Source organism: Spea bombifrons, chromosome 1 (assembly GCF_027358695.1).
Source record: "Spea bombifrons isolate aSpeBom1 chromosome 1, aSpeBom1.2.pri, whole genome shotgun sequence".
NCBI lineage: Eukaryota > Metazoa > Chordata > Amphibia > Anura > Pelobatidae > Spea > Spea bombifrons.
Window position 1 is genome coordinate 113,732,614 of NC_071087.1, and position 24,946 is coordinate 113,757,559.

Genomic DNA, 24,946 nt, shown 5'->3' on the forward strand with positions numbered 1-24,946 from the left:
GTAACCAAGCAATTTTAAAATGTTAAATTCAGGCTCAGGGCATCATAAAGGGCCAGAAATAAATTATTTAGAGATTAATTCGCTAGAAAATATATAAAGGAATGCGGCTGTTACATCCTGTCACGTGATCCCACAGTAAAAGGGAGACTGCTTATACTGCTTATATGTATATACACCGATCAGTCATTATGCCCGCTGTGATCACTGACAGGCGAAGTGAATAACACTGATAATCTTGTTATCATGGGACCTGTCAATAGGTCCAAGGAAGGAAAAGCGGTGAACCGGCGTCATGGTCATGGGCGGCCAAATTGATGCATGTGGGGCGAAGGCTGGCCCATGTGGTTAAATCCAACAGATTTGCTACTGTAGCTCAAATTGTTGAAAACGTTTATGCTGGTTCTGATAGAAAGGTTTTAGAGCACACAACACATTTAAGTTTGTTGCATATGGGGCTGCGTATCTGCAGACCAGTCAGAGTGCCTGACCCTGTCTACTGCCGAAAGCGCCTACAATGGCGCATGTGAGCATAAGAATTGGACCACGGAAGAAGGTGACCTGGTCTGATGAGTCGCATTTTCTTTTACATCACATAGATGGCCGTGTGTGTGTCGCTTACCTGGAGAACACATGGCAACAGGATGCATCCATGGAGGCCCATCTACCATCTCGCAACTTACTGGACTTAAAGGACCTGCTGCTAATGTCTTGGTGCCAGATACAACAGCACACCACAGCACTCTAGTGGAGTCCATGCCTCAACAGGCCAGGGCTGTTTTGGTGGCAAAAGAGGGGCCTACACAATATTATGCAGGTGGCCATTATGTTATGGTTGATTAGTGTATATGTACATTTTTGTAAATTGAGCACAAAATACACCTGTAAAGGTTCCACCCTGCCAGCCTGGACTATGTGATAATTATACACATGTCATGTCTACATGCAGCCACTAGGTGCCTCCATTCCCTCTCTGGAGCACCTCTTACTAATTTCTAATTGGCTGAGCCAGGTGCCTTTAAATACCTGCTCAGCACCTCAGTTAAGGCATTGTGGTGTATACAGCTTTGCTGTTTCTTGGCTTCCTGGCCCTGTGCTGTTCCTAGTAGTTCTCTGTTGGATTCTACCTGTTTTGACCCAGCTTGCCCTGACCTTAATCTTTGCTTCTGATTTGGCTCCTAGCTTTGATCTCCTGGTGCTGACCTATCTTGTCCTGCCCTTGCTCTCGGCTTCCGATGTGGCTGTTGTTCCTGTTATCTCCTGGTTATTGACCTGGCTCGCCTGACTATGTGCTCCCTGCCATGTGCCCTGTCTGAGGAGTTCCAGCCTTGTGTTCTGCCAGAGGACCCTGTCCGCTCTGCGGTCCCTTATCTGCTCTGTGGTCTCCTATCCGCAGTCCGTATCTTGCTGTGGTGCATCTGCCTTTGTGCCTTTATCACACTTATTGACCAGTCCTGTTTCTCCTGTTCAGCCAGTGACACCACCAGTGATATTATTATGAACGCCTTAAATGTGCTTAATAATAATTACAGAAGCGCCATTTTGAAAGGCTCCATTGCACCATTGAAAGGACTGAGACCACCTTTACTGCAGGGGCCATGTTCTGCTATGTTAGGGAGTACACATGCTGGACACAGGTGATGTTTACGTTGAGTCCAAATAACACTAAGACGTACTAAAACTCAATCTTTGGGTTTTAGATCCCTGTGTAAACAATGTGCCTGGTGCCTCCTCCTGCATGCACTTGCTTTCTAATGTAGGAAAAAATCGAATTAAGGTGCTTACTACCAGGATAGAGCACTAGACAGCAACCTTGTTTTTCTCAGGGCTGGTTTATAAGGAAAAAACAAAACAGTAAATCATTGTAAGCAACTAGAAGTCTGTATAAAGCACCATTGTATAATACTGTAATGGTTACATAGGGCTATTTAGCCTTTTGTAACTTGAGGGTGCAGGGCAGCATAGGGTTAAGCTTTTTTGGCTGGTGTGGCACGAGCGCTAGGTAGGCGAGGGGGCACGAGGTAGCTCTAGGTAGAACAGGTGGCATTCCCGGATTGGCTAGCACGCACAGGTAGTGTGAGAAGTGGTTCTATAGGTTGTGCGGTGTGACAGTGCCGCTGACAGGCAAAAGAGCTATGCCAAGATCCCCACCCGCCTTTTTCTAAGGGATGTTTTGCTGTCATGGTGCTTATTGGGGGGTAGGGGTCATCTGCCTATTGAGGGTGGTGGACACATATGTATATGATAAGAAGTCAGGCCATTAAGGCTGATGCAATGGGTTCAATTTACTTCTAAAATGTTATGGTCACATGGTAATTTATTATTTGTTGGTTATCAACCACAATAAAGTACCACTGCCTTTTCGGTTTTATTATTTAAAAAATTGCCTTTGGGCTACTCATGTTTTGAAGGAGATGGGATATTTGTTTCTTTTGCATAGGTGTTTCATGGAGGGGAGTATTTTTATTATTTTTTTTATACATTTCATTGAGGTTCATATAGACTGGTAAATGGTGCTTTCTCAAACTTGAATTAATACAGATGGATAAACGGAGAAACGAAGCAAAGTTTCCAGAACTTATTTTTAGCTTTTCGTAAACCGGGTTTATTTTGTCTATGAACTTTTTTTTCTGCTTGGCTATGTAACTATTTCTTCTATAACCTCTGGGCATTACTTGCTTTAATAAAGCATTACATTAGGGGGCCTTTTCTTCTGAAGATCATTAGCATCTATGAGCATCCTGTCGGAATCGCATTACATTTTTCAGGTTGTGGGACATCTCATCAAAATAATTAACGCTGCAGATCAGAAACTACTTTAGTAAACCCCAGTAAAAATGTTTAGAATTAAAATCACATTTGTGGTGTTTTAACATACAGCAATATTATACTATCAATTTGAAAGGTTTACTCTTCCTAAAATTATACATAACCATTCACATGCTTGAGTGCAGAATACTTGGGTAGGAGGTTTAAAGTAACGGTCTGGGGTTAGGGCAGTTTAAAGATGTGGCTGATTGTCTCCTCATCTTCCAGCACTTAATTACCAAATCTTTTAGGACATGGGTTTTTAAAACATACCTTTTAATTCTTGGATCAAGTGCAGCTCGGAAATATTGTGAATTCCTTATTTTTACCCCACAAATGCATATTCTTGTTTTCACTGATTTCCATTGTGCATTTTCAAATATTAAGTAACCGTTGACGAGTGTGTAGAATTTAGGAGCTAAGAAACCGGATATCCATAGACTTCTAAATAAACGTTTAGGAAACGAGGCTTCCTTGCATTCAGTTACATCATTAATGGACACAAATTTGACTTCTTTGCCTCAGTAAACTTACAAAATACAAAAGAAGATGAACAAAATGTGTTATATTGGACAGACAACCACAATAACAACTCGAGGTTTAGATGAAACACTCTCAATTTTATTTCTTTTATTTGTAAAAGATAGTGTAAGCATTAAAACAAGACAAACAAAAGAGTAACTGGCAGCTAATTTGCAAGAAAAATATGAAAGCATAAAATATGTACTACCTATTTGTATATACTCATCATTATAATGGACCTTATTATATACTATGTTTTCTTTGTGATCATTTTTAAAAGAAATTCTTGTCGGCTCCTTCTAGATTGTAAGCTCGTTTAACCATTGCGCGGTATTGCTGAGTATGATGGTACTTTAAAATAATAATAATAATTTTCAGTACATCTTTTCTACAGTTTGAGGCTTAAAGCTATTTGGGGCCTAACCTTTTTTGCTGAATTTCTTTCTGTGTTAAATATTAATGTTTACTATAACTAATAAGGAGGACAGTTCTAAATGTGACCAGGAGCAGGGACGCCGGGAACAATAACAATGGTTATTACTGTACCACCTGGTCATGCCATTTTTTCAGTCATCAGTGAATGCCATGTTCCCCTTCACTGATCTCTATTTGCATTTTTTCAGTAATGAACCCTGCTCATTTTTTTACCTGCCAGCTGACATCTTTCAGTCTGCAGTGCTTCATCTTCTGGGCACCCACTATGCTGCACTGTAATATTCTTATGATAAAAATACTTAAAAACGTAAGTGGTTAAACTGAGAACAGGGGATATGTACACGATATGGACAAAAGTATTGGGGCACTCGACCATTACACCAAAAGAGACTGTTATGACATTGCATTCTAAATACATAGACCTTAATATGTAGTTGGTCCCCCTTTGCAGCTATAACACCTTCCACTCTTCTGGGAAGGCTTTCCACAAGATATTGGAGTGTTTCTGTGGGAATTTGTGCCTATTAATCCAGTAGAGCATTTGTGAGGTCAGGCACTGATGTTTGACGAGAAGGCCTGTCTCACAATCTCCGTTCCAGTTCATCCCAAAGGTGTTTGATAGGGTTGAGGTCATGGCTCTGTGTGGGCCAATCAAGTGTTTCCACAAAAAGATCCAACCATGTCTTTATGGACCTTGCTTTGTGCTCTGGGGCACAGCCATGCTGGAATAGAAAAGGGCCTTCCACAGTTCCATGAACTAGAACTGAGATTGAGAGGCAGGCCTTCTCATCCAACATCAGTGCCTGACCTAACAACTGGATAAATGGGCAAAAATACCCAAAGAAACACAAAAAAGCCTTTCCAGAAAAGTGGAGAATGTTATAGCTGCAAGGGAGGGCGGGCCAACTACATATTAATCTCTCTGTATTTAGACTGCAATGTCATAAAAGTCCTTGTTGCTGTAATGGTCAGGTGTCCCAATACTTTTGTCCATATAATGTATTTTTATTGGGGGGGGGCATAGTTTAAAATTAGGCAGTGAGATACATAGCTGTAGTGCAAGTGTAGTTCTTCACTGCTGTTTAATTTACTAATCCTTCAAAAAGCTGTGGGAGATCTAAGTGTATTTGGCCCTGAATACTAAAACACATTACCATATGTTTAAATATCCTTTATTACATTTATTATTTATAATTGCTCACAATTTATCTGGATCATTCTCAATACATTTTTCACTATGTACAAGTAAACATACTGTTGTCATTAAGTACTATAAAAATCCTTTCTCTACACAAAAATATTTTTCATCATTCCATTTAATACTCTCTAACCAGCTAGTATAGGACTGTACAACTCCATCCATTGCGAACCACAGTTTTGGATATCCCAGCATGAAGACATGCATCTCAATTAAAATTAAACTATTTAAACTACTTTTGAGGCAAGGATACACAGGATTCCTTGCCTGCATGGGGCTCCCGAGGACTTGAGTTGTGCACCCCCTGAATTGGTAGACATAGTGCCTAGAGTTCCTACAAGTTTAAGTTGTAAAATTAGAAGTGTATGCATAATATACTGTATGTGTGTGTGTGAGAGAGGACAGAACCAAAAATATAACAAACGTTAAAATAAAACTTTAGCAATAAATTAGGTAAGCAATGTTCTGTTACATAGATCTTCTGCTGCTCAAGTGAGATACAGCAACAACTAAATAAGTCACAATTACATTTCCCTGAAATGTAAAATAATATTTACTCTTGTAGTGGATAGTTTGACACATACACTGTCAGCATCCTGCTGTCATGAATACTTAATTTAAAAACAAAATTATTGATGAATCGAGGGAACATATAAATTACAAATAATAAGATGATGCCTCATATTCACATTTTCCATATTGCAAGCAGACACAAAACTGACACAATGTGATTTCTGTTTGTTACAATTTTACTTGGGTTCATCTCACCCATTTAAATTATAAACAGAACATTACGTGGCTTATTGGATTGATGCTCTGGCTGATTTGAAGTGGGACCACACTTTTAGAACCCACTGTTTGCAGAGGAGTCCATTATAAAGCACCACTATCCAATTCCCGTTCACTCGGGTTGGTCTGGAGCCCATTACCTCTTGAATTGACTATGGGCCGGGTGCCATGCACACAGAATCAGACTGGTCCCTCACTGACTTCTCTGGTCGAATGCAGACAGCCAATCTCTGAAAATAGAGATATAACTTGAAGTGTTAGCAATGTCAAATCCAACTGTCCAGTACAGACAATCTACAGATACAGAGTATGCCCATACTAATACTTTTTATTAGTGTAGTGGGAGAAAATGTCTAACCGCATATGAGCAGGATCTTCCTTCTCTCAGTTAATATGTAACTGCAACATGTATATTAAAACCCAATCTCTATGAATAATTTATACCTCTTTAATCTCTTTGTAACCGGTGCTTTTACCCCCCTAAATGACCAGAGCTTTTTTGCCATTTTTGCATATGTTGGTTCAGCCATGAGTGCTTTTTCCATGTTTATTGTACCCACACAAATGATATATTGTTATTTTAGGGATAGATAGGGTGTATCATTTATTATGAATAATATGTCACAAGACAGTAAAAAAAGTTGCAATTTGATTTATAATGTCTTCTACAAATGATGTACCATTGGCCCAAAAAAGTCCTTATTTATGTTCAACATCAACAGAGTAAAATAATATCCCATAATTTTTTATTTTTTTTTAATTTTATAAGGTATTTTTAAACTTTGGATTGGAGGCAAGAAAGTTTTTTTTTTTAAAGTATATTTCTATTGCAAGGTGCAAGAGGTTTTTAGGCACCATTTTTTAAAATATTTTATTATGTTTCATCATTTTACTTTTGTATTCAATTTGACTACTGATCTATTTTCAAACTGTATGGTAGCCCAAAGGTTATGTAAAATAATGTTTATTTGTTATAAAGTTGTAGGCACAGATAGCTTTGGTGTTGTTTCATGTTGTTAAATATTTCAGAAGAAAAGATAAAATGATAGATCTGCTACAGTTTATCTGAGTAGAATGCTAGAAAGTTCAGTTCATCACCTTTTAAGGATGAGTGGTGTGATTGAATGAAAAGTCCCACCTGTTTAAGAGATCCTGGGGTCCATACTAGCTTGTATACCATATAGACTGGAATCCAAATAAAGGATGATGCTCCAATAAGGTACCCAACTGATATGGTCCATTCAGAATAATGGTAGTCAAACAGCATCAGAGGTGGCTGATCCAGAAGAGAGCTGACTATGATAAACTGAGGAGACAACAGCAATTCTGATTGTGGGTAAAATAATTTATCTATTTTGTGTATTTTAAGTGGCCCCACCACCTCGAAATGTGTAGACGTTAAGGTGGCTATTGGGTATTGTGTAAGAATGTATCTGCATTATATGACCAAAAATATGTGGACATGCCCCAAATTATGGATTTGAGGTGCTTCAGTCATACCCCTTGCTAACGTGTATGAAATTAAGCACATAGGCAGCTTTATCTATAGACAAACATTAACAGTAAAAAGGGTCATACTGAAGACCTCAGTGACCTTACACATGGCACTGTCATAGGATGCCACCTTTACCATAAGTCAGTTTGTGAAATTCCTGCCCTGCTTTATCTACCCCTGTCCACTGTAAGTGTTATTACTGTGAATCATATTATACTTACTGCTAAAAATGCCGGGCTTATTGCTACCCAGCAGATCCTCCAATATATACCAGGAGAAAAGCCTAACATAGACTTCACATCATTACAGAACCTCTGTATTCCTGCGGAAGAGAAAACATTCAGTCTACAGAATGCATGGGTTTTCATTGGAATGGTAACCTATTGCATTTAACACAATCAATCCAGTAGCAGAGCTTGATGTAAGCTGTGTTTAGCTGAATATGCTGCAGAGATGCTGCTATGCCCCTGTTACATATGTGTACGTAGGTTTTCACTTATTTCACTCTAATAGATGTACTTTTTACAGTTTACATTACACATGGGTACCAAAACCATTTTATAAGACAATATGATACACCAAAAAAATGGCAGTTAAGTGTAACAGCTATTATGTTAACAGACCAATTATTTAATATAATAATAACTTATCTTACCATAAAACCACGATACAGCAATAGCTTCTAAAAACACAACTGCAATGATAGAACAGCCAGCTCCAAACTCCTCCAGCAGTTTTACAACGTATGCGCCACCCTGATGCAAATTACATTGGTAAAAGAATCATGGGTCAGTTTACACAAGAAATATGTTCGTAGTGCCACGCAGTGCCATATTTGAAATGAGCTCTGTTACAAGGTAAACATTTGTTGGACACAGACCCTAGCAGGGGAGAAGCACACCTATTCATACCCTTATTAAAGCACTCCATGCCTATTTTCATGGATGGGCTTTAGTGCATTTCACCGCAGGTAAACCAGTGAAGGCATTCTTTAGTTACTGGACTTAGAAAATGAGTCTCTTCCCCACCTGCCTCTACTGATAGCAGGAAGCATACTGCAATATGCTTCTACCCATTGGAAGCTGAACTTCCATTGAAATTGCATGTCTTCTATCTTAACATTGATATTTTGCTGGCTGCTGCTTCAGTGACTTCAATGGCAATGCCACTGAGCATGTGCAAGAAGTTTACATACTTCTGGTTTCAGATGAGGCAGGCGAGGGAGGACTTCTAAATATCTAACCCATATAACTAAAGAACAGACGCTCTGATCTGCATGCCGTAACCCATTTGAGACCATGCAAAATGTGAGCTAACATGCATTAAAATGAAACTACAATTTAAGGGACTAGACTGCTCTTTTAACATCTATAAAATCACATCATAATGGGAAAATATTGAAATCAGCGGGGGGGGGAATCCTACATTAATTCTGACAATCTCACTCAAATATATAAATAAACTTAAATATGGATTCACCATGGTATCATTAAATGTATATTTTATTGCAATTAATTATTTAAAAGTAATCATTCTTCCTTATTAAGGTAAAATGTTTTGTGTTATAATTTCCAATTGAGTAAGCAGTGCTATGTATAAATAAAATTATTTTCACCCTACTGTTCAGGGGTTCCTTGTGTTTTTACAATAGCAAATTAATATGTATCGTTACCTGGGTCAATGTGCTGAGGGAGCCAGTGAAGCAGATGGTGACCAAGCCAAGGACAAATAGTTCTCTCCTCTTAGATAGAATATGTGGGTATTCATCCATAACTGCTGTGATTACAGCTTCAAGTCCTCCAAACTAACAGGGCAAATGCAACGTAAAAGGTTCTCAGATGATTGTTCTTCATTTGTTACTATATATATTCAGTGGTATATTCTGGCCTAGAATGGCTAGCCCTAAAGCCGCAGGGCTGGGGATCCCGAGCCCCTCCATCACATAATTGAAGGCAGATTGTCCTATTGATATGCTATAGGTTGGAAAGATCAGCCTCTATAGCATGCTATATATATATCAGTGGTGCATATCTATAACAGAGAGGATTGTGGTGCGGAGGTAAGGAGCAGCTGGGGCAATGCCCTCTCTTAGGCATAGGAAAGCCCTAACCAAAATACACCACCATATATATCACAGTTGAGCATGGCTCACATATGTATTCAACATCCAAATATAATGCAAACCTGAGCTGCACTGTGTTCTAAATAAAAACATGGTACATTGTTGAGGTACCTTGAATGTTAGATACCTAGTTCATTAGCTAAAAATCATAAATTACTAAATCTTTATATTTTGCATATTTATATCACAAAACTACCACATGTCGAAGTTTGTGTATTGATAAACAAATAAAAAAATCGCAAAATGGGAAATCACCCCAAACATGAATAGAAATAAAAAGAGTAATGGGATTAAATTAAGGCAATAAAAACTAGTATTGCCTTTATTTAATCTGATTTTCTTTTGTTTGGTTGTTAAGTATGGATAAATATGGTTACCACACAGGTAAGGGTGGGAAGGCTACAGGTAAACCTTACCAAATTGCAATTGGCATTGGTTGTTCATCCCTATTCTTTGTTTTAGGAAAAGTATTATTTATTAACATGTGTTTACTTACTGTACTATCCAGACCGAGGGTTATCATCATTAGGAAAAATATAATGGCAAAAAATGTAGAGCCCACCATGTTAGCAATGGCTTCGGGGTATGTTATGAAGAGGAGGCTGGGACCTATACAAACATGGAAATCAAACAGTTACGGACACGAGCAATGACTTTCTGTAATAACATAAAAATCGGTTCATTAGCCTTGTTAAGCACAAGTATTTTTCAATAACTAAATAAAAAAAAGAAAACTGTTACTATAATGTAATGCTTGGGTCATTTAAAAGAAATAAAGCATTTCATTTTATGGGGTTTTTTTTAAACAGGGTGTTTACCTTGAAAGTTGCCAGTAAATTATAACAGTCACCAAACCACTGGTTAATTGATCAAGTCCAACAATTTAGATGTAAATAAAAGAGAATGGCTACTGAGCATCTGTGGCCGTTAGATAAGTTCCAAGCTGAAGACAGCCACAAGTATCCCTCTTTAGTTTCCCTCTTCACTGACCACTGACGGAAACCAGGATGCAAAAAAACATTTACCTTTATCCTTTGCAACATCTTCAACTTCCACATCACGCATCTCAGCCATGTAACCCAGTACTGTGAAAATCACAAAACCAGACAGGAAGCTGGTCAGACAGTTCACCACACTGGTGATAATTGCATCTCTGAAAGGTACAAGATGAGCACAATTTGGATATGCACACAGGAACATTAACAGCATCTCACTCATATTGCATAACAAAATGTGATCAAATCCTCTTCTAAACTTTCACAGCTGTCATTAGACTAAAATCCTCATGCGTGAAGATTAACGGTGGCCTAACCACTGCACAACTCCAACAAACCATACATATAACAATTTGACTACTATAACGATCCATTTAAAAAAAATTGGCGTAGAGAATGGTGAAAATGGGCTAGAAGACTCAAAAACTCTTGATGGTCTAGCCTGTGGTGGTACAGATCATCCATCACTGGTTGAACTTTTGGTGCCTATTGATAACAATGTGTGAGATCCTACTCTACCTTCTTTTCACCAATGAAAAATGCTAATGTTTCAGATTTCATGTCCCTCTAATTTTAGGTAGAAGCATAGAATTGTTTTTGTATTTTATGTTGTATTAAAACATTCTATTCCAGTCATTAAAATGTATTTATAAATGATAATGTTCTATTGTATTTTATGAATCAATCAGAGCACATTGTACTAGAGGTAATTTGTATCTGACTATGATACAAACACAGTACAGGGTAGGGATATTTATTTGTCTTTACATTTGTCCAGTTCCACCCCATAAAATGTTAAAAAGAGAATTAAATCATGTTCTTGGGGCACAAATACATTGAAACACCATCATTGCTGTCTGTGTATTAGTAGGTATGTGGGCACCTATTTGCACTTCTACTTTAGATACTACACACGTGGTAATCATACCTGTAACAGTTATTGTCGAAAGGGTTGTAACTCGCCAGGGCTAAGAGAACTCCGAATCCTGGTCCAAGAGAGAAAAATATCTGAGCTGCAGCATCCACCCACACCTGAATGGAGACAGATGTAAAAGGCGCTACTTGAAATGTATAAAAATAAAAAAGTGTGTCAGTGTCATGAAAATGGCTTACAAGTAAGGGAAGGGACAAAGAGCAAGCAGACAATAGCCTTATCATCAAGCATTTCAGTTGCCCAAATCAGGGCATCCTTGCTGGGAGGGCAGTTAAGGAAAGGGGCTGGGGGCAGGATTGTCAACCTACATTCCATTTGCAACCACTCTGTGATCTGTTGAAGTAGAATACTCAACTTCAGTGAGTCATTACACGGGAGCTGTAGTAAGGTCCGTGTTGCAAAAGCACACGCATTGACCAGCCTAACAGCCCACTGGGCCATATAGGAGAAATACTGTGCTTTACCCACACTACGGAGATACAAAATAGCTAAAAGAAAGTCAAAAGCATGGGGCAAGAATGGACAAAGAGAGTAAGGGCATGAAAGGCACAAGCATAAAATCCTGTGACATGGCATGACTTATGGCACATAGAACCATATATACTGTCCTATGCATACTCATGCCACACCACCACTTATGATGCAGCAGGTTATTTTGTCAGTTAAAATCCTGGAACTTTTTTGGATTGCAACACCTTTATACATAACCCCACTAAAACTTAAAGTATGATTTTGTGTTTTTGGTGCTTAAATAAGGTTTTACATATTTATTAAATAATTAATTAATAATAAAAAAAAGAAGCAACAGCATAAAGAAATATTAAAAAAAAATATACCATACATAAAGTAAGCAATGCACTTGTAGTTTAGAACAGTTTTACCCTCACGGTCACCCATCATGCACGATGTTACTTAACATTTCAATTTGAAAGTATATGTCTGATTAAATTTTAAATTGCAAAGTAATTACAGGCAGGAAGTCTATTGTAAACAATGCTTTGGAAAACAGAGGGGCCAGCATTAATACGGTCGTGGAGAAAATGAGATGGGTATTTGAATGAAACATTTACATTTCCAAAGGCTTGTTCTACCAGTGTCTTTTTTCTGCATGGAGATAACAGCGCAATCACTGCCCGTCAGATCTCTAATGTGCTCTTCTTCTCTAATGGGAGTGTGTCTGTGATGTTTAAACCAGCTGCCAGTACAGATGTGGGGGGGTAGAAAGAGAGCCACAACAGATGTGTCTCAATATGAATTAATCAGAGCTTCTTCATATGTATTATGTGTTTTCATACAATACATCACTAGACCACAGCCTAGTAGCTAAGGAGTTAATGATCTTAAATGCGATAGATATAACCCCTTTTTGTCGACTAGTTTATAGAAACACAGATACTTTATTCACGTATTACTAAATCTGTTTAACCAGTGATATATATATATATTAGGCTGATCTTTTGTCACATTTAAAAGTTCATTTAAAAAATAGTGGACATAACAATAATATATCAGGACACCTGTGACCCTTCAGTAGTGAGTTTCAGTGTGTAGTCGAACATGAAAGGTAATCACCACTCACTTGGTAATCATGAGTTCTGCGATCCTGAGCAAACTTTGTAAATGAAACTTAATTTTAGAAAAACCCGGAGGTTGCGTGAATTGCTAATCAATATGTGGGGAATATATACTTGAGCATTTCACTAAATGTTTTATAAATAGTGCATTAAAAAATACCATGGAGTTTCTCAGGATTGTGAATTGGTCATGCATTAGCTCTTATGTGGATGTTGAGGCTTGATATAAACCAACAAAGGGACAAGGACGCTGTATATTCACTGCATGGTATAATTAAACAGAATAGAATAGACTTTTGAACAAATGTGCCAGGCTTCTCCTGTAGCTTGAATGTGTCTTTTGAACTAGGCTTAGATTATTTTCCAAGCAACCTATGATAATTGCCTTACATTAATGTACCATTAAGTGTGGCTCATGGCCTTTCCAATCAGAAACCTCTTAAACAGTTATCTGATTCTGTATCCTTGCACTCTGAGTGGCTGGTGCTATTTCTTAAATAAAAAACTGAAGCAAAGTTTATGTGGCTTAATACACAGCTTGGTGTGTACGGAAGACTCTAGTACTGTAACCCGTAGTGAACACTTGATTGTACAGCTCAGAAGTGAGTAGCAGTGGATCTGTGTTATGGTTCCTACTGAACCCATAGGGTCACTTACCGCAGTGTCTGTCAGCTTCTCCCAGTTGGGTCTCAGGTAGAATAGAATCCCTCTCCATGCTCCAGGCAGGGTGACACCTCTTATCAGTAATATGAGTAGGACCACATAGGGAAGGGTTGCTGTCACCCATACCACCTGGGAGACAAAACATATTGGTGGTTGACAAGAAGCCACCCGACCACCAAAGGCCACTGCTATACACCATTTTGCAGTTTGTACAAATACAATTATTGTTAATGCTTTCAAAAGGGCCAGAGGGTACTGTAGTACATTTTATTTTCACATTTACTAGTTGGTAGTTGGGTGATTAGGGATTGTTGTTTGGGAACTTAGGTTGGCTTTAGAGGTATTTGGAATATGAACTTCTCAGGGATGCGTGCTTGAGGAAAGGTTGAAAAAAAACCCATTAAAGACAAGTATCTTAGTCAGTTTCTATTTGCTATTTGTTTTCATAATATAATTTAAGAAATAATTTAAGAAATATATGTGAAAGGATGTATTTTGCCATTTTTTATGAGATAATTAAGAAGACATATAGCAAAGAAAATAACTTTACAAATCATTTTACATTTTGATCTCAAAACCCCGGTTTTTTACCTTTCCAGATGTTTTAACTCCTTTCCACAAACTAAAGTAAACTATAGTAAAGATGATGAACAAACAGAGAAGTAACTCCCAGCGTAAGCCTCCAACATCATCTAGTCCATCTGCCTCATTGATGCCCAACACTTTCCTTCTGCAACAAAATAGAAACAAAGCAATCTACTTAAACAAAGCAAGAAATCCAGGACTTAGATGTGAAAAACCATGCGGACTGCTAGTGATTAAAATCGTGGAGTTGTTTCTGCACTTCATCCACTGCACATCCAGTGCCGTTTCCTCTTTGTGGCTCGGTTCAACAGTAAATCCAGTCATTACTTTAGGTGCTATATGCTGCCAAACAGCTGGGATTGTATTAACATACTGAAAGGATTTACCTCCGTGGTCGCGGGAATGTCCCACAACATTCCCTCCATTCTCTCTCCACTCAGCAATGCATGATCACATGTACACACATCACCTTGCGTGTGTGATGTCATATGACCCTGGCTGACCTTTTATTACCGTGGATAGCCTCCTTCTCCTGCTGGGCTGCCTATATTAACACCAGGACTTCACTTTCAGCCTTTGTTGGTGTAACATTCATGTGTTGTTCCAGTGACCTTTTGCTATTGTTCCTTTACCTGGATTGTTTATTGACCTTGTCTCCTGCTTCTCTAATTTGGCAGGATGATTTTGGATCTGGTTTTGACCCGGCTCGATTTCGCCTTCTATATTGTGATTCGGATTTGGTCACTTTGTTCCTCTCCGGAGACCCCAGCTAGCTGCATTACCTTACACATACATATATATATATATATATATATATATGCATTTGCAAATATATATATATGTAAAATGTAAAAACCAGATATAAGGAGCTTCCGGAAAAAAAATCTACAAAATGTATTATAATATAGTAGCAGGTCACATGTTGTACACAGTGTATGTTTAAATATCACTAACTTGTTCACTTATATCCACTTACATGCACTTACGTGTAAAACTCTTCAGCTGGGGATTTGGAGAAATTGGTCCAGGTTATATTAATCTTTCCAAAGTAACTGGTGCAGTTGGGTGTATTCCAGGGGTTGTCACAACTTGTCCACGGCAGAGTGGCAGAAAAGGAGGAGTAGAAATAAAACAATGCCCAAGCTATGATGGTATTGTAGTAGAATGAAACATACAGGCCAATAATGCATATAGCAAAACCAATTCCTAAAAGTAAGAAGGAAACAAAAGATGAGTCCAAACTCTTGCACTTTATATGATTCGGGGCATTAACAAAAATGTATTTTATATTACAGTTATCTAATGGACCTTCAATAAGATTTGTCTGGCCCTGAAGAAGTGAGGGATGCCAATCAACGTCTATTTAAATCTTTTGTAAGATATTAAATTGGGGTTAATGGTTGAACAGGGGACCACTGGGGTCTTAAAAGCATATGTGGTTCTGCATCCTACTACGTGAATATTACACATTGATATGCAGTATATATCAATATAGATAACACCGCAGGCCTAATTAGCATCCTAGGCTGAGCTTTGCAGTGAGATCTTATAAAGTGGGGAACTTATACAAAGACAATACTTCTAAGCTCCCACACATCTCAGGAACCAAAATGTATAAATAAGTAAATAAAAATTAATTATTTTGCTATTAGGTTGTGAAAACATATGCATCATGTCTATCTATGCAAAGCTAAATTGTGACCAGGACTTCACATTGTGCCAACACGAATAAGTATGATGCATATATATGCTGATTTGTGTGAGTACAAGCGACATTGCCTTGGCCACCATACAGCTTTACACTCGATTTTAAAAGATAGCCTAACCCATATTCTCTTTTGGCAATAATCTATTGACTGTATGTTTACCTTTAAAGATTGGGCAGATTCGTTTCCATATGGATATTGCGCCTGTTCGGTGAAATTGTCCCAGGGCTAACTCCATGTAGAATAGAGGAACCCCTCCAAAAATTGCCATAATCGTGTATGGAATCAGGAATGCTCCTACATTAGGATGGGAAGGCGAAAATGTGTAAATTCACATTGTCTTGCAAATATTACCAGCTAGTCTAGTAAGAGCTAACATCCTCCAAATAAAAAGCACAATGTACAGTAAAAGTAATACATACATTTATAATTTACACATGTAGTCTAGATACAGTATTGTAGTCTACCTACAGTATGTGTTTACCACCCCGATTACAGCATACTTTTCCAGTGACAACCGTCATGCTTCTGTAAAATCATTTTAACAGTATATTTTATAGTGATACTACTGTAAAGGAAGTAACGTCCCATCAATGTATTGTTCTTGTCCATATTGAATACGTCATTCAAACATCCCCTAGGCTAATCCCCTCAATAATTGGAGTCAGTAGTTAGCAAATCTGGAGTCCAATCAATGAAACGGGATTGGAAGTGTGTTTTACAGCTACTTTGACATAAAAAACACTCAAACATTTTGAGTTTGCTATTCTCAGAAGACCTACAATCAAGAATTGTTGATTTGCATTAAGCTGGAAAGGGTTATAACGTAATTTCAAAGAGTTTACATATTCATCAGCCCACAGTTAGGCAAATTGTTTATAAATGGAGACAATTTAGTACGGTGGTTAATCTCCATAGAAGTGGATGCCCAGGCAAGATGCACAATGCAGAATGCTCAATGAAGTAAAAAAACAACCCTACGGTAACAGCTAAAGACTTGAAGGAATCACAGGTTAACTGGTTATCATCTCTATTCATGAGTCTACCAAATGCAAAACATGCATTGAGTAAATGGCAGGACACCAGGAAGAAGCCAGTGCTCTCAAATTTAACGTTGCCTGAGGTTTGCCAAAGAGCACCTTGACACTCCACAACACTACTGGACTGAAGCTCAGTAGAAGTTGTGTAATTTAGCAGGACAAGGACCCTAAGCATCAAAGTAAACCTACAATAGAATGGTTTAAAAAAAAAAGAAAATCAGCCTTTTGGAGTGGCCCAGGCAGAGCCCAGACTTTAACTCATTAGAGATGCTTAGGAATGACCTCAAGAGACGAGTTCATACCGGACATCCTAGGAATATTGCTGAGCTTAAGCAGTTCTGTAAGGAAGAAGGGTCCTAAGCATTCTGCAGGTCTCATCCGCAGTTTGTAGTACTTGCTTGAGTTTAGTGCTGTCAAAGGAGGTTCTACCAGTTAACAAAAAATCCAAGGGTTCCCTTACTTTTTCCACCAGCACAGTGAATGTCTAATAGGTGTGTTCAATAAAAACATTAGAGATTAATATTGTTTGTGTGTTATTAGCTTAAGCACATTTATTCGTCTATACTTGTGACTTAGATGTAGATCAGATCGAAGGGTTCATTTACTTTTTCTTGCCAATATATAAATATACTGTATTTATGTACTCATAATATTAAAATATATATATACGTACGTCAATGTAACTTGTTTTAGTTAATTATATAAGGTAACTTAAAATAACAATATAAACACAATTTGTTAATGGCCAATAATGTGTTAAATTCTTTAGAGGATTATATCTTTGAAGTAATCTGAACACATAAGCATTTTCTAAGCAAAAGCTTGCACAATTTTCTGCATTTGTTTCTGAGCCCTGTGTAAATAATTAATAACTCACTTTACATAATTAATAACAAAGTAGTAATTAATAGGACTGATTGATGATATAGGATGACGGGGGTAACATTGCACTCCCACACATTTAAGGAGTATACTTTTGGGATTATTTATCATAGCCTTGAGGCTCATGAGGAAACAAAATCTATTCTATAAAGTGGGTTGCATGAAAATGAATATTAAACTTTGCAGCAGTTTTTTGCTTTTTAATTAATGTGATTAATGGAAATGGGTCAGGTTATGATGATGGTATTAAAGAATGAATTGAATGACTTAGTTATTGGAATACTTGTAGAAAAAACAGCCTTATAGAAAAGTTTATCGTCAGTGAGATGTGTTCAATGTCAAATAGACCTGTAAGTATGACTGAAATGTACTGACAGCACACAGGTTAGTGAACGTATAGTTTTTACATAGAACACCGTGCCTACTGTTTATGTAACATCTAACAGAGAGCGGTTTTAAGGATTGCCCTCCATAAATACGATTCTGGGACTGCCAAGTAAATGCAGCTATCATAGGTTATGTTGGTCTTGTTTTTTGTTGGCAAAGCACTTGTGTTTTTATAATCCATTTATGCAGAACAATGCAGAACCATGGATTGTTTGTGACTTGGTTTCATGGTTATAGAATATTATTAACCCTGGAATACATGTATTGCATAGTTATGGACTCTGGTTGTCATTTTTATCTGTTATTTGTCATAGATGACAAATGGACCTGAGTACCAGCATACTTTTGTCATGATTCCAAGTTTTAAGAGCTGCTACTTAATAGCATATATCCAGAGCTAATTTTCAGCAGGAGTATGCCAAGTTGACACCCCAGTTCCTTTATGGGCAACCTGGAAAGGGCTGCAGTTGGAGGACATCACTGTCTTGCTTTAAACCAGAAATTGATTCATGATTGTTCCTCAAAAAGCATCAGACCTTAGTGTGCAAGTGATATTTCACTTTAGGAAAGCAACCCAGCTTTATAACAAAGGTATATTTATAGCCTTTAAATAAGCTTACATAACTCATTTTGACAAACGGATACATGTAGTGGTCCTTATTTTATTTATTTAATTGTTCACCATATTTTGCTACCAGGGAAAAAAAAAGCTGGAAAATTTTAAGTAAATTACAATCAAGGTAGGACTGGGCAATAAACAGAAAAAAAAAATCCCTTCCTTTCATTTAGTGTACTACTTAGTTTTAGTTCCTACTATCTGTGGGTACTATTCTACCTCCAGGGTTCAAATATCATTCCACTACAACATTGATTCCCCCCTGTTATAATTTAGGCTTTTTAGAAGAACAAAGAACACTTTGTAAAATGAAGCTTGTATGTTAAAATTGACTTCAATCTAGTATGTAATGGGTGGATTCAAAATATGTCAGAATAGGTAAATTAATATCAGGAAAATGTTATGGCACAACACCGATCGTTTGAAGTTAGCAGTCCATAACTTTATTGTAAGCTTGTCTGAGCAGAGCCTAGGCCCTTCTCACCTGTTTTCTTTTAGTCTTATTGTTATGTTATATACTATATACTATATACTTCTGACGCTGATGGCAAATGATACTGAATGCTGGGATATGACATCATATCCGGCGCTCAGTATCAATTGCCGGCAGCATAAAAGTAAAGAGGGAGTGAAATGCAAGGTCTGACCCTTTGTTTTGGTAGAAAGGGGGAGATAAAGAGAAAGAGGAGAAGAGATAAGGAAAAAAGGGAGATGTACGATAAAGATAAATGGGAGAGATAATGAGAATGAAAGCAAAGAGGAGAGTTCAAAGATAAAACGGGGATATAGGGAGAAAAGGGAGAGATAAAGTGAAAGGCAGAAATAAAGTGAAATAGGAGGAGAGATAAAGTGAAGTAAAAGGAGAGATAAAGTGAAGTAAAAGGAGAGATAAAGTGAAGTAAGAGGAGAGATAAAGTGAAGTAAGAGGAGAGATAAAGTGAAGTAAGAGGAGAGATAAAGTGAAATAGTAGGAGATATGATGAGAAATTGAAGAGATGACAAAAACAGGAGCAATAATGAAAGGTGGGAGCTGGATAGTATAGGATAGATTGTGTAGAAAAGTATAGGAGAGAGAAAAGGGTGAGGTGAGGAGAGATAAAAGAGAAAGGGGAGATAAGCAGAAAATAGACATAAGGAGATAAGGAGGAATGTCAGAGATACATAGAAAAGGAAGATATAAAGAGAGAGAGAGAGAGAGAGCAAAGGAACATATGAGATAAAAATAAACTGGAGAGATAATGATGAAGGTGAGGATCAAAGTGAAGGGGAGACATAAAAGATAACGAAAGATACGAGATAACGAGTGATAAAAAGAACAAAGAGATACAAAGAAAGGAAAGCATCTAAAATGAGAAATAGAGATATAGAAATGAGTGATAAAGAGAATGTAGAGGAGAGATAACATTAAAGAGGATCAAAGAAAGGGGTACAGATAAATGGGAAGGGGGAGACAAAATGTGGTAACCAGAAAAGGGAGAGATGGATAGAAAGGGAGAGGTACTGAGATAAGGGAGAAATTATGAGAAAGGGAAGAGAGAGGAAGTGCTTGTGTTTTAAAAGTGTTTGTAAGTAGGTGTAGTTACGTGCAGACATTTGGAAAGGTTGAGTATGAATATGCGTGTATTCTGACAGTCTATCAATTACTGTTACCATTTTGATTATAGAATGAATAAAGGGTCCACCTGACCTAGATTGATAGAAGACCTGACACCCTAAGAGGAGACCACTGTGGGTGCAATCTGGGTGCTGGTAAGTCCCGTGAATGCAGTCTGGGGAAGTCCTATGTCTATGTGTGTGTAATTGTGTTGTTGAGGCAAGTCCTGTGGGTGCAATCTAGGTGCTGGGGCTTGTCCTGTGGGTACAATCTGGGTGCTGGTGCAAGTTCTATGGGTGCAATCTATGTGATGGGGAAAGTCCTGTGAGTGCAATATAGGAGCTGGGTAAAGTTTTGTGGGTGCAATATAGGTGATGGGACAAGTGCTGGTGCAATTTGGGTGTTGGGGCAAGTCTTATGGGTGGAATCTAGGTGCCTGTGGGGGTTATCTGGCCTTTGGGGTGTGCGATCTGTGAATCTATGCCTGTAATTTAGGGTTTCCATGCATTATTTATTTGATCTACACACTTAATTCTGAGTTTGCATGTGATTTTTGGATGATCTATACCTACAATGCCATGTTTCATGTGTTATTTATTTACTCTATACTTGCAAATAAAGTGCACTGGTACTTTTGTAACAAGAAAATTATTTTGCACACAAACTGCTAAAAAATTTGAGGAAACATTGGTTGTGAGTAGAGTGTAATCTTTGACAATGGCTGCGCCAACTGACATTTTTTCTGTTCCTACACAGAGTCTTTTCTATTCTTGAAAAACAGTTTTCCAATAAGTATTTATTTAATACATGTATTAGCTGGATACCTGTTATTTCTAAATCTCCAAATCTTCCAATTCCTGTCTAGAATATTAACTATGCACACAGACATAACAAATACAAGGGAACCACTGATGAAAAGTATTCTAATAATTAGGTTTGCTTTTTAATTAATAAAAGGAAAATAAGGCTTTAAAAATGGCCAAATGTCTAGGGTGTAAAATGCTTATGCTTTATAAATATTTTATGTCTGATTTATAATTCTTTCTATCGCTTCATGAGCTTGAAAACCTTCATATATTTTTCTGAGTTAGAATATACAACAATTTTCTGTGGAACAATCAACTATAGCAATGAAAGTTACGTTAATTACATTTCCACAAGTTTACTTGATTAGTTTTCCAACATATTTCATCTATTGTGTTCATTACAACATAGAAAACAAGCAAAATAATTGGAAACATAAGTTAGGCCATATAAACAGAAAATAGAACAGCGCAGATCGGAATGGAGATGGGAAATGAGTCCTACAGGGTGTACATTACTAATATAAACTGCGCTACTAATAAATAGAAAAATAATTACAACTTAAGAATGATAACATGATAATTATTTTATCAATGTGTGCTTTTCTTATAGAGATTTAGCTTATGGATCAGCAAACTTATCATTTCATTTTACAAAATCAGAGGAACACTATTTATTAATCACTATTTATGAATCAATACAAGATTCAGATTTTTATCATATATCCGCATGAATGGAAACACATTATGGGCTATGTTTTAAAAACAATCATGGTGCAAAAATGTTAAACGTGGCGCTGTCCTTAAGATCATTCCATTGCTATGGCAATTGCTCTTGTTTGACCACTTTGCACCAGAATTGCTCTTCATTTATAATCCTCGCTGTATCTTCATATCACAGTTTCAAAGACGAGAGTAGACAAGGCTTTCAGGCAAGTACCATGGAGAGCTCCCGTCAGTGGCTATTTCATTGATCTCTGAGTTGTGCTTTCAGCTGAATCGCGACGAAACCCTTCTCATTTGCGGTTATTATCCATTTATTTGCACAAAAAAACCCAAAAAAACAGAATCTACAGCAACGATCAAAAAGTTTCAAGCATAAAATTTACAACTGTGGGAATACAAACTTAAAATATAAATAGTTGGTTATTCAATTTGTAGGTTTTACATCAATGGATGATTCTTCTTTTAAAACAAACAGTGCCTGGGGTCACAACTTGTATTGTTTTATCCTTGACTATACTAGATACAAAAAACAGTATTGCACACATCTTGTTAAAATGCTATGTAACAGCCTATAAATTGATTAGAGATTTGATTTCTCCTTTTTTGCTTAAATATGCTAGTTTTATGTGGTTTTAAAGTAGAAATATGTTTCAGTGTCACCAGCGCCATTCAAAATCCTGGAAATCCAATTGTTGCCAGCGAGTGCTTGAGTCAGATACTACTGCAATGAGATCTAATACTGATTAATTATTCATCTTTCCTGGTTATTTGCCAGTGTGTTGGCACTTAAACTAATTGTATTATATACCAAAGAATTGTAAAATTAATGATCGATTCTGTGATTCTAACTAGTTCATAAAGTGAAAAGTATTCTTATATATATGTAAGTATATATATATATATATATATATATATATATATATATATATATATATATATTGGTCCAAGTACTCTATTGTAAGTCTATAAGTCTCTAAACCCAAGAAAGATAAAGTATGCTTACGCAGTGCTTATTTTTTCCCCACTTACTGTATATTTTTCCTGAATAAAGACGTAATTTCTTTCCTAAATATCAGCCTGTGCGATGTGCTGCTAAACCTACACATTAGTATCGCTTGTATTTTAAGTATATTTGTTAAACAAATAAGATTTGAAGTTAATTCAATTAAATATTTAAGAGTTATTTCATGATTTTTGGAAACTTTTTGTTTACATGATGGTCAATGTTCACACATTTCAATAAGAGTAACATTTTTTTTTATCAAGTACATTTGTTACAGTAATAGATCACCGAAGTTATTACAACCGAAGTCAATCCAGGTGTCTATTTCTTCATATACTGATGAAGAAGCAGCGGGGGAAATTCTAACTGGACTAGTTTACAGGCAATGAGAAAAAATACAACAATATTATGACATGTCTAAACTGTTTACATGATATGGTTTCTTTTCTTTTTAAAAATAAAGATATTACCTACCGCCACCATTCTGATAACATATATATGGGAACCGCCATACATTTCCCAAGTCAACAGCAAATCCAATGACAGACAGCAGAAAGTCCATTTTCTTGCTCCACTTGTCCCGTGAATCAGTCTGCGTGATAAGTGGAAGGGGCATAGTATTATTATTGGGGGTACTTGCATCCTGTTTGAGGTTCTTGTCTGCAGGAGCTGTGGGCTTCTGCTCTGACATTCTGTCTCTCCTGTGAACTAGGCAGGATTTCAGTTGAATAAGGAAAAAGTGATTTTCTTTAGGGTGTTGACAGGAGGGAGAGAGGGGAAAAAAGAGGAGGGTTCACCACAAGAGGGATTCTCCACCTCCAGAGTCCTAACTATACAGGAGAAAATGTATTAGGAGTGAAGGATGCGAGAGACTACTGCTATATGTACCAGAATAACTACTTAGCATAAAGGCAGAACAAATACAGTTACACATTTTTAATTCAGGTTTTGCCAATGTGCCCGTGATAATACTGTCTCTGATATTGATTTACCAATGATTCCTAATTGATCAAAGGTAACAGAGATTATTATTATTTATTGTTTTATATAGCATCAAATTCCATAGAACAAATTCATTTGGGATGCAGTATTTGTCACTGTGAAAGAATAAATAGGTAGGCACTTACATGTATGGTACTTAATCAATGCTCAAAAAAAAATTCTATTAAAAACTCCACAAAAATGCATCAGCATAACAGTGCTTCTGTTTGTTTTGCTGTAAGTTGTGTACAGGTGTCCATAAGGACAAAAGTGCCTTTTGTGTTTTTCTAGAGGGTTATATTGACTAAACTGTGAGTTGTACGCAAGGCTGGATTAACATATGGGCTGATAGAGCTGAAGCTTCAGATTCACATCTCTTTAATTGGCCCATCATCAGCCACCCATTCTTTAGTCCTGAAAGAGTTGTATGGCTGCTGTAAACCCAGAGGTGGGTGTGCTTATTGGGAGAAGATGGTTTGGCAGGCTGGTACCTCACATTGTTCCTCATGGCCACCGTATATTGCAGTACGAGTGTGGCTACCTGCTGCCAAGTGTACTGTGGGCCTGTCTGCCTCTGGTTTCTAATCACATTCAGAAATGTCACCCCTTGGCCCGCAAATCTTCATAATGCGTATTCAAGTCAGAAAAAATTTAACTCTGTATGGTTGTTCATCTGGACAAGAATGCCAACCAGTTATCCCATACTTGGTGGCACTCTGACCCTGCTTCACATTATCCATGTGTAGTGGGGCTGCCAGTGGCATTACCTCGGGGTAAAGTCTTGTGTAATTAAATGTACATGTAACATATTTGCCAACTGTCCTGATTTTCCCGGACAGTCCAAACAAGATTTGGATGTAGGGCCGGTTGGGTAATTCACTCCCTTTAACCTGCTCAAAATTAAGGGAGTGCAAGATTTGTTCTTTCAGCGCTCCCTAACAGTATGTGCCAGCCATTAATGCCAGGATATGATGTAATTTGCCTACACTCAGCATGGAAACTGTGTGCACAGGGCCGGCCTTTGGGGTGTGCGACCTGTGCGACAGCACAGGGCGCCACACTCCAGGGGGCGCCGCCGCCGGGTCCTCCCC

At 37.5% G+C, this 24,946-nt stretch overlaps 1 protein-coding gene across 1 annotated transcript; it reads right to left on the reverse strand.

Annotated features, from left to right (window-relative positions):
* Window positions 1-5,901: 5,901 nt before the first annotated feature.
* Window positions 5,902-23,565, reverse strand: LOC128468690 (sodium-dependent serotonin transporter-like). Its single transcript, XM_053450483.1, has 13 exons — window positions 23,349-23,565; window positions 15,986-16,120; window positions 15,104-15,323; window positions 14,124-14,262; window positions 13,527-13,661; window positions 11,290-11,393; window positions 10,392-10,519; window positions 9,863-9,975; window positions 8,917-9,048; window positions 7,900-7,999; window positions 7,466-7,566; window positions 6,888-7,055; window positions 5,902-5,979 (listed from the first exon to the last, which is right to left on the reverse strand). Exons 1-13 carry the CDS (start codon window positions 23,563-23,565, stop codon window positions 5,902-5,904), a joined length of 1,770 nt encoding a protein of 589 aa, XP_053306458.1.
* Window positions 23,566-24,946: the final 1,381 nt, after the last annotated feature.

Bases quoted from the DNA above. Each gene is read 5' to 3' on its own strand.
- LOC128468690 (XM_053450483.1), bottom strand. From the start codon at position 23,565: ATGTCAGAGCAGAAGCCCACAGCTCCTGCAGACAAGAACCTCAAACAG. The intron at 9,976-10,391 runs GTAAATGTTTTT...ATGTTTGTATAG, and splicing joins AGATGTTGCAAAGGATAAAG to GTCCCAGCCTCCTCTTCATA. The intron at 7,567-7,899 runs GTAAGATAAGTT...TCTCTTCCGCAG, and splicing joins TGCTGTATCGTGGTTTTATG to GAATACAGAGGTTCTGTAAT.